The 19,959-nt window shown below is 47.5% G+C and overlaps 1 protein-coding gene across 1 annotated transcript in view; it reads left to right on the top strand.

Moving 5' to 3' along the window:
• Positions 1–19,959, top strand: part of KCNH2 (potassium voltage-gated channel subfamily H member 2) — a 377,203-nt gene that overhangs the window by 42,818 nt on the left and 314,426 nt on the right. The window contains exon 2 of the mRNA XM_075315765.1: positions 10,319–10,549. Within this exon, the coding sequence (XP_075171880.1) occupies positions 10,319–10,549 (231 nt within the window). The remainder of the gene's footprint in view (positions 1–10,318; positions 10,550–19,959) is intronic.

Below are 19,959 nucleotides of genomic sequence, written 5' to 3'. Positions count from 1 at the left end.
GGCAGGGGCCTTTCGGATCCCGGCAAGGCTAGGAGTCGCCATAATTTGCTAAATCCGTCAGTGAAGGGGACCTCTGTCTCCTAACAACCAAGTCCCGATTGAAGGCAACAGCCCGACCGTGAAGGGGAGACACCGCCACCGCCAGGGCACCAGTTTCCCAGGGCCAGCGCCTGCGGGCAAAGTAGGGCTCCTTCGGCCCACCTTGAAGCCGAGGAGTGGGTAACCGGTGGGGACCCATCGCTACCAAGAGACTTTACATAGGTGCAGGGAAAAGACCGTCACCGCTAACTGCAGGGAACATCACTGTAAACCGTCTGAGGGACCCGTCCAACCAGCCGTTTGTTTACCGAGAACTGTGTCGTGTTTACTGGCTGAGTGAGTACCTCCATGCCGTGCGGCACAGCGCTGCCCCTGCGCCCCTGCACCCCCACAGGCCCCATACCCGCCTGTCCACCATACCAGCACCATCACCGGGCCCCGGGAGCACCAAGACCCCTACCCACGGAGGGGCAAATCAACAACTGGCTGCTCCGTACCATCACTCCCGGGCTCCCCAAACAGAGCAGCGGTGGTGTCCACTCAATCACCACAGCCGTGGGTGGCGTCACGGACAATAAACTATCCCAAAACCCAATCCCCTTTCACTCACTGGCGAGGAGCGCCGCTCGAGTCCCCGGGATCCGGCCCATCGCTCGAGCCACCGAGCAGCAGCAGGCCGCAGCAGCCGTGCCAGCCGGACCCGAGCAGTGGGAGAGCGCGGCGTCCACTCCTCCGCCCGCGACAACTTGGCGTCACGAACAGGATCTTACCGCTCTGCCGTTGGGTAGAGGTGCGCCTTGTGACCGCCGGAGGTATCCGGCCGGAAAATCTCAGAAGTCGCCATCTTTGGCGTGAAAAGTTCCCGCTCGAGCGTCTTCTCGAGTAGCAGAGGCGCGAAGGCCAAAACCCTGCCCCGATAGAGGAGGGGCCGGAAAGAGGCTAAGGGGGACAAAATGGCGACTGGTCGCATGTAGCGCGCGGCTGTACAAGCCAGGACGCTGGGACCCTGTGATTTGCCGAGCCTTGCAAAGAAATGTCTGTTCCACCCAGCTATGCGGAGGCTACTGAGCCGGTGCCCGGGACAGCGACATGGCTGAGGGCCCGAACGGCAGGGATCTGCCGACACTACCGGAGCCAGATCTGCAGGCTGATGAAACAGTGGACCGCGGAGGTGGAGGATGTAGCTGCGGTTGCACGAGTATATGGAATGGAGGCCATGATGGAGGAGCTGGTGAGTGACCCACGCCCCTGTGTCCCCGAGGGACCGGCCGCTGCGGCTGAGGGACCCGGTCTGCCCCTGGCTCCCACGCCACCTCCGTCCTCCTTACCCGTACACCGTACTGCGCCTGGCCCGTTGGGCGTACACCCCTCCGTGACCGTGGCCGAGAGAGTAGCAAGCCTAGAGGTTACGGCAGCTGGTAGCCACCCGTCTGGTGCAGAGGCCGACGATAGTGATTCCGGGCCTGACACCGAGCCCGTGTCGGAAGAGGATGAAGGAGTCGTCGCTCTGCATGGCACGGAAGCCACCTATATTCCCCGGAGTGGAAATAATGGGTATCGGGCGGCCCTCCCCCGCCGTGCTTGCTATGCCTTGGAGGGGCTGGTGCCCGTGTTCTTCCACCCAGAGCCGGGTGAGGAGGATGAAAGTGCACAGTAAGGGCAGCGGAGCACCGCTGCACCGTCCCCGTTGGGACCACAAGTGTGTTTGTTTAAAAGTTTGAAAAATGATGATAAGCAAAATGATTACCGAAAAGTCATCTGATTCAACTGTGATTGGAAACCGGCCGTTGCCGGCACCGTAGTCCCCGTTGGGACCGTTTGAAGAGTGTTTGCATGAGGAACTGCTCATGGACAAGCCCGTGAACTTGCAGGGCAACCACAGACGTTAGTGGCTTGTGAATAAGTTGTGTTACCGTTACCGTTTCCGCAATTGCCGCCTCCGGAGAGGCAGGTTGGAGGGAGGGCCCACAGCAGAGCGGGCTGGGGCCCAGCCACCACAGGAACCGGTGGCTACCCTCTGGAGGGGAAGGACAGATCCCGCTCGGGTAACTGGTTCAGGACTGGGGTCAAGGGGTGCTGCCTGGGCTTTAGGGGCAGCATCAGGGCCAGGTTACTTGGGTGGGAGAGAGCGGAGACCGTAACCGTTAACCGTGTTAATGTTTGCAACGTTTAAGAAATGAACCTCCCGCTGTGGGATGATGCCATAAATTGTATATATGTTACCGTTTTTTTTTTATATTTTTCAGAAAAACAAAAGGAAAATAAAACCGGTGTTGGACGGGCAGCCCGAGGACGGTCTGCGTTTTGCTAAGGGGGAATGTGACGCCCTGAGCAAGCCAGGGGTCACAGGTCACAACATCACATGCACCCCACATTCCCTGCAGGAACACCAAGCTAACCAAAAATCCTTGTTGCCTTCCTCCAGGGGCTGATGTCCACACCAGGGGGTGGGCCAGGCGGTTGGCTCCGCCCACCGAGGAGTTCACAGCCCTGGATGCGGGAAAACCAGGCAGATCAGAGAGAGAGTTTGAAGTGTGAGGAGTAAACAGTGAGGTGGTAAAGGCGGACAGTAAGAGTGGCGACAGCAAAGAAACAGTTAAGAAAGCCTGAAGTTGGTCCGGGTGTGTGCCCCGGACTGTGACAGCAAGGTCAGCAGACGGCGGTGATAGTCTGCAGGGGGACTGTTTGGAGGTTGCTGGAAGGACCGCGGACGGGTGGTGACCCGGCGGTACTGGAGCAGTATACGAAGAACAGTCAGCACCAGGGCAGGGGCCTTTCGGATCCCGGCAAGGCTAGGAGTCGCCATAATTTGCTAAATCCGTCAGTGAAGGGGACCTCTGTCTCCTAACAACCAAGTCCCGATTGAAGGCAACAGCCCGACCGTGAAGGGGAGACACCGCCACCGCCAGGGCACCAGTTTCCCAGGGCCAGCGCCTGCGGGCAAAGTAGGGCTCCTTTGGCCCAGCTTGAAGCCGAGGAGTGGGTAACCGGTGGGGACCCATCGCTACCAAGAGACTTTACATAGGTGCAGGGAAGAGACCGTCACCGCTAACTGCAGGGAACATCAGCACCGTGAACCGTCCGAGGGACCCGTCCAACCAGCCGTTTGTTTACCGAGAACTGTGTCGTGTTTACTGGCTGAGTGAGTACCTCCGTGCCGTGCGGCACAGCGCTGCCCCTGCACCCCCACAGGCCCCATACCCGCCTGTCCACCATACCAGCACCATCACCGGGCCCCGGGAGCACCAAGACCCCTACCCACGGAGGGGCAAATCAACAACTGGCTGCTCCGTACCATCACTCCCGGGCTCCCCAAACAGAGCAGCGGTGGTGTCCACTCAATCACCACAGCCGTGGGTGGCGTCACGGACAATAAACTATCCCAAAACCCAATCTTCTTTCACTCACGGGCGAGGAGCGCCGCTCGAGTCCCCGGGATCCGGCCCATCGCTCGAGCCACCGAGCAGCAGCAGGCCGCAGCAGCCGTGCCAGCCGGACCCGAGCAGTGGGAGAGCGCGGCGTCCCCTCCTCCGCCCGCGACATACACATCACTGAGGACCCGCCATCCTTCACTGTAGACATCACCAAGGACCTGCGGTGATTCACTGTACACATCATTGAGGACCCACCATTATTCACTGTAGTCATTACTGAGCCTCCGCCATGCTTCACTGTAGTCATTATTGAGCCTCCACCATGCTTCACTATAGTCAACCCTGAGCGCCCTTTATGCTTCACCGAGGGCCCACAATGCTTCACTGTAGTCATCCTTGGGCCACCACCAAACTTCCTTATAGACAATATCACAGAGCCACCACCATGCTTCATTGTAGGCATCATCATGCTAATTCCGCCATCACTGTAGGCATTACTGAGCTCCCGCTATGCTCCATTGAAGTCATCACCGAGCCAATATCATGCATCATTATAAGCATCATCGAGCCACTGCCATAATTCATTGTATCCATCGCTCAGCCATACTTTACGGCTTTGGCCCTCTGCCTCCTCAGTAATCCGGTGGCAGCCGGTGGCCGCTTTCTCTTTGTGACACCCCCCTAACGTATCCTGTGGATAGGTAATAGCCCTTTTAAGAATGTAAGCGGCTCAGAAAAGACCCCGACATCTACTGATTAATCCATCACACCGCCAGGTACTGAAAGCAGAGTTTGCGGAAGTTCGTGCGGGTCCAGGCGGCATGCTTGTGTAGATTTTCCCCTTTGTTGGCCTCGTCACGGGTGTGAATATTTTTACAACCCTCTTTGTGTCTTCCTTTGAGCGGAGTAGAATGGCTGTGGCGGAGCGGGCACGCGTTCCTGCCTGGCAGGATAATTGCTTCCCTTTGCTGGAGAATGCTGAGCCTTACATGTGAGATAACGTTGAATAATGTATGAGCGCTGTATAAATATAAAGACGATCGTCCCTTTAATCCGCCGCTGCCGCTTCTTCTTTATACTGGTGACCAATCTGACCCGCAGTCAGGGGAAGAAAGCGCCAACGCTTCATCGCTTTGCTATTTGCCGGGATTTTATAGGAGTGCGGTGCATTGTGTGTGCTCGGTGAGGCAGCCGCGGATTTTTGTTAGGATTTTTTTTTTTATTTTTCCAGCCTCATTTGGGGAATTTTTAACTCCCGCTAGTTAAAAAAACATGGTATAAAGTCCAATTTGTGACGCGTCATAGGCTTTTGGCTAAGCGTTTATCCCCGATAGTATGGAGCGGCAGTGCATATGGATGACCGCCGCTTACTCCATTACCCATGGGTCTGCTGAACTCTGCATTCGTCTTTTCCCAGCAGCTCTACTGTATAAGGCGTGATTGAAACAGCGGTCGGGCGTCCGGTCTGCAACGCCATATTATAATGGGGATAAATACTTCCTGTAATGCCAGCTATAGCTTTTCTATACTGGTCTGGTGAGTGCTTGTGGTCCACCCCCCACTGACCAGCAAGTTATCACCTATCCTTTGCTGCTGACCCTGAATCGTGGGCTCTCCCATGCTGCAAGTAAAGGCAGGTGATCAAACAAGCTGCAGAGCAGTGCTTACAAGCTACATAGAAAAGATCTTGTAAGTGCTGCACTTCTTGCTTAGGGCATCGACTACAGCTGATACACTTATACAATTTTCTGCTCCAAAAACTGCACCTTGTGACAGAAAAACGCACCGAAAAACATTTTGGCTCTGTGCATATGTAGCAGGTTTTTTTTCTGCACATAAAACTGCATCTCGGCAGGAAAAAAAACGCTGAAAAAAATCGCCTTATTTGACGCGTTTATGCTTTTTTTTTATCCACTGAGATAAGGAAAACTCTAGGAAAAAAGAAGAAACAATTGACGCTGCTTCATTTATCAGCACTAAAATCTGCAAGGAATAAAGAAGCAACGTGTGCACAGCAAGTCACGATTCTCAAAGACTTTTTTGGGATGATTTTTCCTTGCAGTATTGATTAAAATCTGCAAGAAAAAAATCAGGAAAAAAGCAGCAAATCTGCTACATGTGCACACAGCCTCAGGTGCATTATTGTGCCATGCGTCTTTTTGTGTGAAATCATTGGCTGAAAGGGATATAAAACACAGGAGAAAACCGCAGAAACAATTCACGCTGCTGCTTTTTTCAGCACTAAAATGCAAGGAAAAAAGAAGCATCGTGTGCACAGCACTTCAGAATTTTCATAGACTTTGCTGGGATAAGGATAGACGTGCAGATTTGGGCAACAAACTGCACGATAAAAAAAAACTGCAAAAAATGTGGCAAAAATGCAGCGTGCGCACAGGGCCTTAGATTCAAAAGAAATTTCTGCTCCAAAAACTCCCTGAAATACAGTGCACATGGCTATATAGCGATTTTCTATGAAACTCAAGATCGGATTTTGGACGAGAGAATTCGAGAAATTGAGGTCATTCCTAAACCTATAGTAGCTCATGGCCGATTATTGAGTCTACGATAGTTAAAAAAGAAATAAAATATAATTATATATTTGAGGTTTTTACGGTTGTGGTCATAAAATATTCACGACGTTGGGAGTACGTAGATAGCAGCAACCACTCCACCTCTATAAATAAAGCAACATATAGGAGGTATACCTCTGAGAGAAACGGACAGATTTTTTTCTCATCCCTTTTGCATCAGTTTTTTTGTCATCCCTTTTTTTTTTTTCATTGAAGTAGACTGAACCGCGTTGACTCTTATTATGTTCACACGTCCAGTAATCATCCGTTAAATTGGATCCAGTAGCGATCCGCTGAGGAAAAAGTTCTCCAGATACTACCTTCTTGTCCGATTTTAAGTAATGGATTTCAGCTGGATCCGTTAGCGGATCACTATTTATCTTCCATTTAAACTGATCCATTAAACAAAAAACGGATCCTTTACAAATTTACAAATGAAAGAAAAACGGAGGCTAAATGACAATTAACGGATCCGTTTTCCGTAGACTTCAATGTTAAAAAAATGGATCCTGCAAAAATCAGTTATTTAAAAATGGACAAAAAAGTTGTATCTGCAGAACTTTTTTTTGCTGGATCCGTTCTAATAGATGATTACTGAACATGTGAACTCAGCCTTAACTATGTATGAGGAGGGTGGAAAACCGTCTGCCTTCACAGTGTCATTTGTGTTTCACGGACCCCCATAAACTTTAATGGCCGAATCTGATCCGCAAATCTGAAGAGGATAGAACGATCTCTGAAGCTGTGGACAGATGAGCGTAAAAAATATTCAGAAAACTGTCATGGTTTTCATCCATGTGCCCATTTTTATTTTTATGTCCATGTGCCATCCTGCTGCATCCGATCAAAGAGTTTCCTAGGTTAATAATGGAACTGTATCAGTAGAAATCGGATGCCTCATGTTAGATCGTAGAAATCGGATGCCTCATGTTGCAACGTAGAAATCGGTGCCTCATGTTGGATTGTAGAAATCGGTGCCTCATGTTAGATTGTAGAAATCGGATGCCTCATGTTGCATCGTCGATATCGGATGCCTCGTGTTGGATCGTAGAAATCGGATGCCTCATGTTGGATTGTAGAAATCGGATGCCTCATGTTGCATCGTCGATATCGGATGCCTCGTGTTGGATCGTAGAAATCGGATGCCTCATGTTGGATTGTAGAAATCGGATGCCTCATGTTGGATCGTAGAAATCGGATGCCTCATGTTGGATTGTAGAAATCGGATGCCTCCTGTTGGATCGTAGAAATCGGATGCCTCATGTTGGATCGTAGAAATCGGATGCCTCATGTTGGATCGTAGAAATCGGATGCCTCATGTTGGATCGTAGAAATCGGATGCCTGATGTTGGATCGTAGAAATCGGATGCCTCATGTTGCATCGTCGATATCGGATGCCTCGTGTTGGATTGTAGAAATCTGATGCCTCATGTTGGATCGTAGAAATCGGTTGCCTCGTGTTGGATTGTAGAAATCGGATGCCTCGTGTTGGATCGTAGAAATCGGATGCCTCGTGTTGGATCGTCGAAATCGGTTGCCTCGTGTTGGATTGTAGAAATCGGATGCCTCTTGTTGGATCGTAGAAATCGGATGCCTCGTGTTGGATTGTAGAAATCGGATGCCTCGTGTTGGATTGTAGAAATCGGATGCCTCGTGTTGGATTGTAGAAATCGGATGCCTCTTGTTGGATCGTAGAAATCGGATGCCTCGTGTTGGATTGTAGAAATCGGATGCCTCGTGTTGGATTGTAGAAATCGGTGCCTCATGTTAGATTGTAGAAATCGGATGCCTCATGTTGCATCGTCGATATCGGATGCCTCGTGTTGGATCGTAGAAATCGGATGCCTCATGTTGGATTGTAGAAATCGGATGCCTCATGTTGCATCGTCGATATCGGATGCCTCGTGTTGGATCGTAGAAATCGGATGCCTCATGTTGGATTGTAGAAATCGGATGCCTCATGTTGGATCGTAGAAATCGGATGCCTCATGTTGGATCGTAGAAATCGGATGCCTCATGTTGGATCGTAGAAATCGGATGCCTCATGTTGGATCGTAGAAATCGGATGCCTCATGTTGGATCGTAGAAATCGGATGCCTGATGTTGGATCGTAGAAATCGGATGCCTCATGTTGCATCGTCGATATCGGATGCCTCGTGTTGGATTGTAGAAATCTGATGCCTCATGTTGGATCGTAGAAATCGGTTGCCTCGTGTTGGATTGTAGAAATCGGATGCCTCGTGTTGGATCGTAGAAATCGGATGCCTCGTGTTGGATCGTCGAAATCGGTTGCCTCGTGTTGGATTGTAGAAATCGGATGCCTCTTGTTGGATCGTAGAAATCGGATGCCTCGTGTTGGATTGTAGAAATCGGATGCCTCGTGTTGGATTGTAGAAATCGGATGCCTCGTGTTGGATTGTAGAAATCGGATGCCTCTTGTTGGATCGTAGAAATCGGATGCCTCGTGTTGGATTGTAGAAATCGGATGCCTCGTGTTGGATCGTCGAAATCGGATGCCTCGTGTTGGATTGTAGAAATCGGATGCCTCGTGTTGGATCGTCGAAATCGGATGCCTCATTGTGCATCGTTGAAATCGGATACCTCGTGTTGGATCGTAGAAATCGGATGCCTCATGTTGCATTGTAGAAATCGAATGCCTCGTGTTGGATCGTAGAAATTGGATGCCTCATGTTGGATCGTAGAAATTGGATGCCTCATGGATGGCTGTTTTGAGTGGGATCACATTTTTTTTTTTTTTTTTGCACCCATAGTTTTGAATGGCTGAATTTCAGCCGGCGCTCTGATCAGTATAATGCACCATGAGATTTGTTTTGTTCTTACAAGCCACGTTAACACTGCCGAGTTACAACGGACAGCACACAAACAAATGTTATTCAATATGTCGGTGCAGTCCGAATCAGTCCGTGAAAAGAATTGCTCATCTGCCATATTGAATATCATTGGCCCTAGGGCTGTCCGTCCGCTGTCCGTTTGTTTGTGGGCAGAACTTGGACTGAAAATACACTGGTGTGCTCATATCCTCGGACTGGGAAAGCTCGGCCATCTGAAGGAGATCCGCTCGGTGCAGGCGGTGCGGTCCGTGTGGACACGGCCTAATGGTGACACTTCAGACATGATTTACCCCTTTCCTGCCACAGCTAATGTTCGCATTTGCACTCTCCCCCCCCTTTTTTTCCCTGTATGTATGGCTGTAGGGGGGCTTCTTTCTTTGTAGGACATCTTGCAACGTGCATTGATACCATTCTTTTTGCCATATATTATATTAAAAACAGAGACAAAGTTCCAATAGTTTTATTTATATTTTGCTTTTATGATCTTCATTGTGAGGTAAAAATGACCCCGTCCTGTGATTCTCCAGGTCAGAACCATTACAGAAATGTGATAGAAAATGGCCGGTGATAGGGCGGTGTGAGGGCCTGTGTTTCCCATACTGGATTGCAGGTTTTATTGATAATATTTTGAAGAGTATACAACTTTTAAGGTGATTTTTTTTGGGAGAGGCACAGCAATAAAAATGGCGGATCAGAGATCCTTGTTTCACAGAGTGAAGACTGCGACCTGACCTGAGCTCAGTGGCCTCATAACACAGGCGGTAATGTACTATATATGAGGAAACAAATATAAAAGTAAATTAGAAAACTAGAAAAATGTTCTCTAAAGAAATGTTAAATCTACTCGGTCACCTCTAGGCCATAATATTGTTCCCATGACAACCAATCAGAGCAGTGCTTTCAGTTATACAAGTGACTGGTTGCTAAGGACCTTAAGCTTAGTGCAGTTGAGATGCCCATAGCAACCAATCAGAGCAGCGCTTTCATTCTTCCAAAGGTAAACTGATTGGTTGCTCTGTATATCAAACAATTAGTAACCAATCAGATTGTACGAGACATCTTTATTTTACAGGTTAAAAAATGACAGAAGGAATTTGATTGGTGGAAAAATCTTTAAAACGTGCACAGGCATAAACATGGGAACTAGGCCTCAGTCAGAAATGGTGGCATAGTTTCTACATTAAAGTTAACTACATGTAAATGAGGTTTTATCCTCCCACATGACATGCTGTTAGATATGTGGCCAGCTTACTGACTGTTTCCAATAACCAGCAGAACTGTAAATCTAGGCTGTAACCGGTGGTCAACACAAGATATTGTAAAAAAGTGATAATAAGATTGTGTAGATGGGCAGTATGGCGGCAGGAGCCGTCGTATCCCATCACCCGCATATGACGTGTTGTGTGGTGTAGGCGGGGGGAGCAGTATATGAGAATTTGTCGCTGTTCTGTCATACTGACGCCGCCTCTGTGTTCTCTCCTAGGTCGAAAGTTCATTATCGCCAACGCTCGTGTGGAAAACTGCGCCGTCATCTACTGTAACGATGGCTTCTGCACCATGTGCGGGTACACCAGGGCGGAGGTCATGCAGAGACCCTGCACCTGCGACTTCCTGTACGGCCCTCGTACCACCACCAGCGCGGTGTCCCAGATCGCCCAGGCCCTGGTGGGATCCGAGGAGCGTAAGGTGGAGATCTCCTTCTATCGAAAAGACGGTAAGTTCCTACAGATTCATGGGTCTTTACCTGGAAAAATGTCCGCTGCTCAGATCCATGACTTTTTATTTGCCAAGAACCTCAACATTCCCCTGGTGACACCACGCTGCCCCATTGACTTCAGCAGGCAGAGCTGGTTTCTCCTAGGTAAAGCCGAGCATTGCCAATATCGTCCATCAATACTTGTGGTCTGTAATGGATAAGTTCTCTGAGGTGTAGCGCACCTGAACTACAAACAAGATGGCGCTGTGAAAAAAGACCCTGAGTCCCATTCCCAGGTTGCTGGGATCCCAGTGTTTTTGAAATAACCCTTTAATTCGAAAATGCCGACCCCTGATGTCCCTGATGTGTGTAGAGTAAAATACTGACATTAATTGTGCTGTTTGTGTTGCTTTTTTGGATGTCTTCGGGTTGTTTTTTTTTGTAATTTTTACTGTTGTCTTTTCTATTCGCACACAAAAAACTCGCAAATCCTTGTATAAAGGTCTTGATGCTTCTGAGTTATTTTTAGGTGAAGAGGTTCCCCGTCTACCCAAACTATTTTGGGTGAAATTTGGCTCCACTCTCCGGCTGTACCCCATCTCTCCAGTGTAGACCACTCATTTCCACCATTTCTCTCTTATCGATCACTTGACGCCATCTCTTCCGGTGGAGCGACCCGTGCTGGGGCGACCGGGGTTTTAACTGGGAATTAGGGCTTCTTTTATTATTCCATCACATTTCTTGTGTTTTCAGAATTTTTGTAGAAAGCCAGGATTTGGTAAAATCGTCTTCAAGGTGATGCGAAAAACAGTTTTCTATTTATACATCCGTTCCACTTCTGCCCGGAAGGTGACGCGGAGGATTTACGGCTTCTCTCACCGGGGCCTGGAAAGATGCCGAGGCACCAAGTAAATCTGCAGAATCTGTTTACACTTGAATCTAGGACATTGCTGAGCAGAAACACACATATAAATATACAGGACGGGGGGGGAAGTATTTAGTCAGCCCCCAATTGTGCAAGTTCTCCCACTTATAAAGATGAGATTTGCCTGTAAGTGACATCATAGGGGAACACAACTAAGAGACAAAATGAGAAAACAAATCCAGAAAATCACCGCATCTGGTTTGGCAAAGATTTTTTTTTTTGCTAATTATGGTGGAAAATAAGTATTTAGTCACCTAAAAACATGCAAGATTTCTGTCTCTCACAGACCTGTAACTTCTTCGTTAAGAGGCTCCTCTGTCCTCCACTCATTACCTGTAGTAATGGCTCCTGTTTGAACTTATCAGTATAAAAGACCCCTGTCCACAACCTCAAACAGTCACACTCCAAACTCCGCTATGGTGAAGACTAAAAAGCTGTCAAAGGACACCAGAAACAAAATTGTAGCCCTGCACTAGGCTGAGAAGACTGAATCTGCAATAGGCAAGCAGCTTGGGGTGATGAAGTCAACTGTGGGAGCAATAATAAAAAAAATGGAAGACCTACAAGACCACTGATCACCTCCCTTGATCTGGGGCTCCACGCAAGATCTCACCCGTGGGGTTAAAATGATCACAAGACCGATGAGCCAAAATCCTAGAACCACATAGGGGGACCTACCGAATGGCCTGCATAGAGCTGGGACCACTGTAACAAAGGCTACCATCAGTAAAACACTACGCCGTCAGGGACTCAGATCCTGCAGTGCCAGTCGTGTTACCCTGCTTAAGCCAGTATATGTGCGGGCCCGTCAGACATTATCTAGAGAGCATTTGGATTATCCAGAAGAGTATTTGGAGAATGTCATATGGTCTGATGAAACCAAAGTAGAACTGTTTGGTAGAAATATAACTCGTCAGGTTTGGAGGAGACAGAATGCTAAGTTGCATCCAAAGAACACCATACCTACTGTGAAGCATGGGGGTGGCAACATCATGCTTTGGGGCTGTTTCTCTGCAAAGAGACCAGGTTGGGATGACTGATCTGTGTACATGAAAGAATGAATGGGGCCATGTATCCTGAGATTTTGAGTGCAAACCTAATTCCATCAGCAAGGGCATTGAAGATGAAACGTGGCTGGGTCTTCATGATAATGATCCCAAGCCCACCACCAGGGTAACAAAGGAGTGGCTTCATAAGAAGCATATGAAGGTCCTGGAGGGGCCTAGCCAGTCTCCAAACCTCAACCCCATAGAAAACCTTTGGAGGGAGTTGAAAGTCCGTGTTGCCCAGCGACAGGCCCAAAACATCACTGCTCTAGAGGAGATCTGCATGGAGGTATGGACCAACATGCCACCAACAGTGTGTGGCAACCTTGTGAAGACTTGCAGAAAACATCTAACCTCTGTCATTGCCAACAAAGGAAATATAACAAAATATTGAGATGAACTTTTGTTATTGACCAAATACTTATTTTCCTCCATAATTTGCAAAAAAAATCTTCCAAATCAGACGCGGTGATTTTCTGGATTTGTTTCCTCATTTTGTATCTCATAGTTGTGGTCACCTCTGATGTCAATTACAGGCCAAGCTCATCTTTATAAGGGGGAGAACGCGCACAATTGGGGGCTGAATAAATACTTTTTCCTCACTGTATGTACGGATCACGGGCGGCAGCATGTACGGCACACGTGTGGATGTACCAGACAGGCAGCCGGGGGTCAGGGTGAGTCTCGCCCGCTCAGGGTTAATTGGCCGGCAGGATTTGCTCCTATAATCCGCAGTATGTAATAGTAATTCTGGGATTTATTTATCATAAGAGGTCACACAGCGGAGTCATTACAGCTCAGGACGGAGAGGACAGCACAGGGTGACCGGGGACAATGAGAATAAATGTACGGCGGGGTCTGCACCCCCTGCACACCTGTATATTATTACACTCCTGTACCCCGTACACCTGTATATTATTACAGTGCTGTATCCCCCGTACACCTGTATATTATTACACTCTTGTACCCCGTACATCTGTATATTACTACAGTGCTATATCCCCGTACACGTGTCGATTACATTGCTGTATCCCCCGTACACGTGTATATTATTACACTCCTGTATCCCCCGTACATCTGTATATTATTACAGTGCTGTACCCTCCATACGCCTGTATATTTTTACACTGCTGTATCACCCATAAACCTGTATATTATACTGATGTATCCCTTGTACACCTGTATATTATTACACTCCTGTACCCTCCATACGCCTGTATATTTTTACACTGCTGTATCACCCATACACCTGTATATTATACTGATGTATCCCACTGTACACCTGTATATTATTACAGTCCTGTATACCTGTATATTATTACAGAGCTGTATCCCCCGTACATCTGTATATTATTACAGTGCTGTATCCCTTGTAGACCTGTATATTATTACACTCCTGTATCCTCCATACGCCTGTATATTTTTACACTGCTGTATCCCCCATACACCTGTATATTATTACACTACTGTGTTCCCTGTACACCTGTATATTATACTGATGTATCCCACTGGACACCTGTATATTATTACACTGCTGTATCCCCCATATACCTGTATATTATTACACTCCTGTACCCCTGCACACCTGTATATTATTACACTACTGTATCCCCTTGTACACATTACACTCCTGTTCCCCCCCATACACCTGTATATTATTACACTGCTGTATTCCCCGTTCACCTGTATATTATTACACTCCTTTAACCCCCCTGTCCACCTGTATATTATAACACTGCTGTATCCCCCGTACACCTGTGTATTATTACACTGCTGTATTCCCCTTACACCTGTATATTATTACACTCCTTTAACCCCCCCGTCCACCTGTATATTATAACACTGCTGTATCCCCCGTACACATGTATATTACACTGCTGTATCCCCCGTACACCTGTATATTATTACACTGCTGTATCCCCCCGTCCACCTGTATATTATTACACTTCCATATCTCCCCGTACACCTGTATATTATTACACTGCTGTATCCCCCATACACCTGTATATTATTACACTGCTGTATCCCCCGTACACCTGTATATTATTACACTGCTTTATCCCCCAGTCCACCTGTATATTATTACACTTCCGTATCTCCCCGTATACCTGTATATTACTATTACTTTTCTTTCCATTGTATTCGTAGTCGGATGTCAAATCTTGGGCAGAAATGGAGATGGATGTTGATGGTGCACATCTCATCCCTTTTTGACGATTTCCCCCATACTCCTCACCCCCCTGATGTGCCGTGTAATCACCTCCCTTCATAGACCACCTGATGCTTCCCAGGCCCCGGAGGATTCTGGGTAGGCGTCATCCGGCGCTCGCTCGGTAGTAACGAGCACGGGCTGCGTTGCAGCAGAGGAGTTTAGGAGCCGTTTGGGGAGTCGCTGAGAAGCGCCAGGGTCGATGCAGATGTCACCCGGGCCGGAGGCTTCATCAGTAATTGGAGGTGGCTGGAAAGATGTAGAGCAATGGGGGCGAGGAGCGGGCGCATCGATCGGCGGTGCCGTGTAATCATGTACTGTGGCAGGCGGTCCACGCCTCGCACCTCACCCCTGTGGCCCCCCGGGGAGGATACTGATCTGATCACTACCATGGGACAACTATTAAGCCGTGTTCACACTATCAGGTTTTTTTGGGCTGTTAAATTGCAACATTTTTACTGCATTTTTGTAAAAAACATATCGGAAACGCATTGTGTGAACTCGCCTGTCCCCCCTGCAAATCTGTGGGGCTCGCTCTAGAAATCTGCGGGGGGCATTTTAACCCTTTTGTATCAGCAAAATCCAGTATCACCCAATTCTATTATATCATCAGCTGTAACGTCACCTAACGGTAACAAGGGTCCCGTCCCCCTCTGTCCTGGAGCAATGACTGCGAAACGCTATTAGGGGCTGTATAATGAGGAGGGTCAGGGAAAGTTACATACGGTCTCCCCCCATCTTGGAGCCCCCTCCCCAGCAGACAATTACGTCCTTCATACAAGAGGCCCTCAGCGCAATGCAGAAAAATCTGTTCTGACTAATTGGCTGATTGAAAAGTATTTGTTGTAATCGCTGCTGATTAGATAGAGGGAGAGGTGGCGGGAACGTGACACAGATCCTGTCCGCGTCAGCGAGGTGCCGCCATACGGTGCAACGCCGGGACCACATCCCTCCCTACTGTGCCGGACCCCTCCACTGCACAGAGACCCCGGCACAAAGTGTGCCACACAACATACCACACATTCTGTCCTCTTATGTTACTCACCGCTAAAGGAGGGGAAATTCCTGCTGCAATTTTCACTTATCACCGCCTTATAAGTGACACGTGATAAAAGCAGCCCATGTCCAGCATTAGATTAGGAATCCAATGGAAAAATATAAATCAAAAAATGTCTCCAATATATTATTATACTCAAGAGCTGCACTCACTATTCTGCTGGTGCAGTCATTGTGTGCATACATTACATTACTGATCGTGAATTACCTCCCTTATTATACTCCAGAGCTGCGCTCACTATTCTGCTGGTGCGCTCACTGTGTCCATACATTATATTACTGATCCTGTATTATTTCCCAGAGCTGCACTCACTATTCTGCTGGAGCAGTCTTTGTGTGCATACATTACATTACTGATCCTGTAATGATCTTGAATTACCTCCCTTATTATCCTCCAGAGCTGCACTCACTTTTCTGCTGGTGCAGTCACTGTGTACATACATTACATTACTGATCCTGAGTTACCTCCTGTATTATACTCCAGAGCTGTACTCACTATTCTGCTGGTGCAGTCACTGTGTCCATACATTAAATTACTGATTCTGTATTATACTCCAGAGCTGCATTCACTATTCTGCTGGTGCAGTCACTGTGTACATACATTACATTACTGATCCTGAGTTACCTCCTGTATTATACTCCAGAGCTGCACTCACTATTCTGCTGGTGCAGTCACTGTGTACATACATTACATTACTGATCCTGAGTTACCTCCTGTATTATACTCCAGAGCTGTACTCACTATTCTGCTGGTGCAGTCACTGTGTCCATACATTAAATTACTGATTCTGTATTATACTCCAGAGCTGCACTCACTATTCTGCTGGTGCAGTCACTGTGTATACACATTACTGATCCTGAGTTACTGCCTGTATTGTACCCCAGAGCTGCACTCACTATTCTGCTGGTGCAGTCACTGTGTACATACATTATATTCCTGATCCTGAGTTACCTCCTGTATTATACTCCAGAGCAGCACTCATTATTCTGCTTGTGCAGTCACTGTGTACATACATTACATTACTGATCCTGAGTTACCTCCTGTATTATACTCCAGAGCAGCACTCATTATTCTGCTTGTGCAGTCACTGTGTCCATACATTATATTCCTGATCCTGTATTATACTCCAGAGCTGCACTCACTATTCTGCTGGTGCAGTCACTGTGTACATACATTACATTACTGATCCTGTATTATCTTCCAGAGCTGCACTCACTATTCTGCTGGTGCAGTCACTGTGTCCATACATTATATTCCTGATCCTGTATTATCCTCCAGAGCTGCACTCACTATTCTGCTGGTGCAGTCACTCTCGTCCACCATTTGCCTTCCTGTCGCAGTTCCCAGTATGTGAGTTACAGTCTGCTCTTTGTGCTATACAGGGGACTGTCTCTCCTTTATTGAAATTGTCTCTCCAGTAAAGGAGACAAACTCTAGCACAGCGCCACCTATTGGAAGTAGCGATCCTAAAAGTCACAAGTGGATTTTCAACAATCCTTTGCAATATGACTCAGGATATATAAGCCAGATCAGAATCCCAATTTGCAGACACGGTGTTTCGGGGTGCTTGCCCCTCGTCAGTGCAAAGTATGGGGGTGTCTGATCTGGCTCATGAGAAAGCTATGTGGGGACCACGGGGGAACACTATTCTCCTTAAGGAGACTTTGCAAGCCAGTCTGGCTGCCAGGTAAGGGGACTTATAGCTGCAATGCCCCTCTCCTTTATTGTTCAGATCTTTTCTTTTTTGTTGTCTATTATTTGAATACCTTCCAGCTCCGTCTAGAAACAGACAGAAGTTCAGTGGAAGTTCCCGGCAGCGGGGAGCGGCTGTGAGCGGAGTGATTTATGTGCAGCTTTTGTACCGCGCTGGTCTATAGGGGAGACATTGTGCTGCAGGCGATTTTCTGGCCCGCTGGGCTCGTGTTACCGCTGCAGTCAGATGATCTCATAGACACGGATACGGCGTTAAATATGAATATTCCTCTGACTATACATAGCCGCGGATAAATAATAGATGTCTCTGGAGAGATATTGTGTGATCAGTCAGAGCGCTGCCATGTTTAATGAGCGCCGATCCCTCTCCACGCTGCGTCCTCCGTCTCGTCGTCACTCCGCACCGCCAGCTGGGGTGTTATACCCTGTATTCATGCAGTCGCTTCATTCCCTGACCCACAGAGCTCACAATCTACAGTCGTGGACAAATCTTTTGAGGCTTGATTGTTCATCATGCTGGAAAAGCATCATCTCCACTTTGCTCCTGGATGATGGGAGAAGTTGTTTGCAGGAGGTTTCGATCCCTTTATTTATGTTCTTAGGTATAATTGTGAGTGAGCCCCCTCTATGGACGTGGAGCCCCCCACACATGATTGGCTTCAGGAGACTATATGAGCCAGGACTCATGGCAGCAACCACCTTTTCTCCCATATGTCCCACACCATGAAGGGGGCTTCATCCAAGAAATAACTTTAGGGGGCTTTATCAGACAAAATAACTACCCCCATCCTCTGCAGCTCATCCCTTCATGTTCCCGCAGAATATCAGTCTGTCCCTGATTGTTTGCTGCCCTTCTTGACACTAGGCAGACTCCCCAAGCCTTCACACTGTCACCTGCCTGCTGCTATTTCGGAGCAAGCTGGGCACTAGTGTTAATCCAATGCTGTAGGTGAATCCTCTTTAGGAGATATCTTAGCATTTGCTGGATTTTATTGGGCGCCACCACCTTCTTCATTGCAATTGATCCTCTATCTTTGAATTTCTTGATGATACATTTTCACGCTTGCCGGCTAAGACGGGAGCATTCAGACCTACGTGTGTCTGACGCACCACAAAACACAACTAACAAAGGGGACATCAGGGAACACTAACAGCCTGGGGCCCTGGAACTTGTGAGATGGGACACCACCTATCCTCACCTGCAGCTGTTTCTACTCTACTAGCCAGTCCCTATACAGTCTCTGCAACTGTCGCCGAACAGGAACCGGAGACCACCCTATAGGTGCCCTGACTAGTGAGGGGCAGGTGAGGTTCACTAGACCTCATCACTGCATTAAGCAGACACAATGTAAGGTAAGACAAACAGGGGAAAAGCAACAAAAAGGATAAAGCCAGAGATCAGGAAACGTCCTCAGCAGAACCTTCCTCCAAGGCAACCAGAGACCAAATGACTTTGTATCTTCAGCAGGGATTACTGGGTAACACCACTATTTAAACCTGATGGGCGTGACTATAAAGCTACTGCAGCTGAAACACTCAGCAAGGAACTGCTTAGAAAAGCTGCAAGTGAAACACATTTCACTTGACATTTAACCATTTCAGTACTAAGAGAAACAAAATCTATTTAAATGTAGAGAGGCTCCAGTCCAAAGACTCACTGATCTAAAAAAAAACAGGGAGACGAACGTGACATAAATATTTTATTTAGGGGCAATCTTACAAGCAGCAATGTTCTTGCCTGTAAAGCCTTTTTGCTGCAAAGCAGTTGAGACGGCTCATGTTGCATTGAAAGAAGACTCAGGTTCATCCTTTCTCCACCAGTTATCTTTGCTAGATTACTTAGAACCTACAATGCCATTTGTTGTGCCATTACTACCACTTGTGGTCGGGCATTCCAGTGTTTCCTTGGAGGCAACCATGGTTATTAGAAGAGTGCAATGATTCCATGCACCAGGCCATAGTGTGTAAAGTATGTGTAGATACACTGCCTGTTGCCGTTTCAGAGCAATCTTTGTACTTGTGTTAATCCAAAGCTGTAGCTGAATCCTTTTGTAGGAGATGGTCCTGGCACTTTTTGGATTTTATTGGGCGCCATCACCTTCTTCACTATAATTGATCCTTTTTCTTTGAAGTTCTTGATGATAAATAGTTGATTTAGGGGCAATCTTACAAGCAGCAATGTCCTTGCCTGTAAAGCCTTTTTGCTGCAACGCAATTATGACTGCTCATGTTGCAATTATATGTTGAAAGAAGACACATCCATCAAGTTCAGTCTTTTTCGACTAGTTATCTTTGCTAGATTAGTTAGGTGCTGGTGATATTTTCAGTTCATTGAAGCCCTGGATGCAAGCAGGTGGCTTGCACTCATCTGTGGTATCATTGCTAAAAATTTTGCTGAATTTCTATCTGACTCATCTGTAGATAAGTAGTTCATTCATTTTCCCCTGTGTGTCCTCCTTGTATCTTCCATAGTGTTTA

The sequence above is a fragment of the Anomaloglossus baeobatrachus genome, chromosome 6 (genome assembly GCF_048569485.1).
Source record: "Anomaloglossus baeobatrachus isolate aAnoBae1 chromosome 6, aAnoBae1.hap1, whole genome shotgun sequence".
In the NCBI taxonomy this organism is placed as follows: Eukaryota; Metazoa; Chordata; class Amphibia; order Anura; family Aromobatidae; genus Anomaloglossus; species Anomaloglossus baeobatrachus.
Note: the sequence above shows the minus strand (reverse complement) of the source record. Positions and strands in the feature narration are given on the sequence as shown.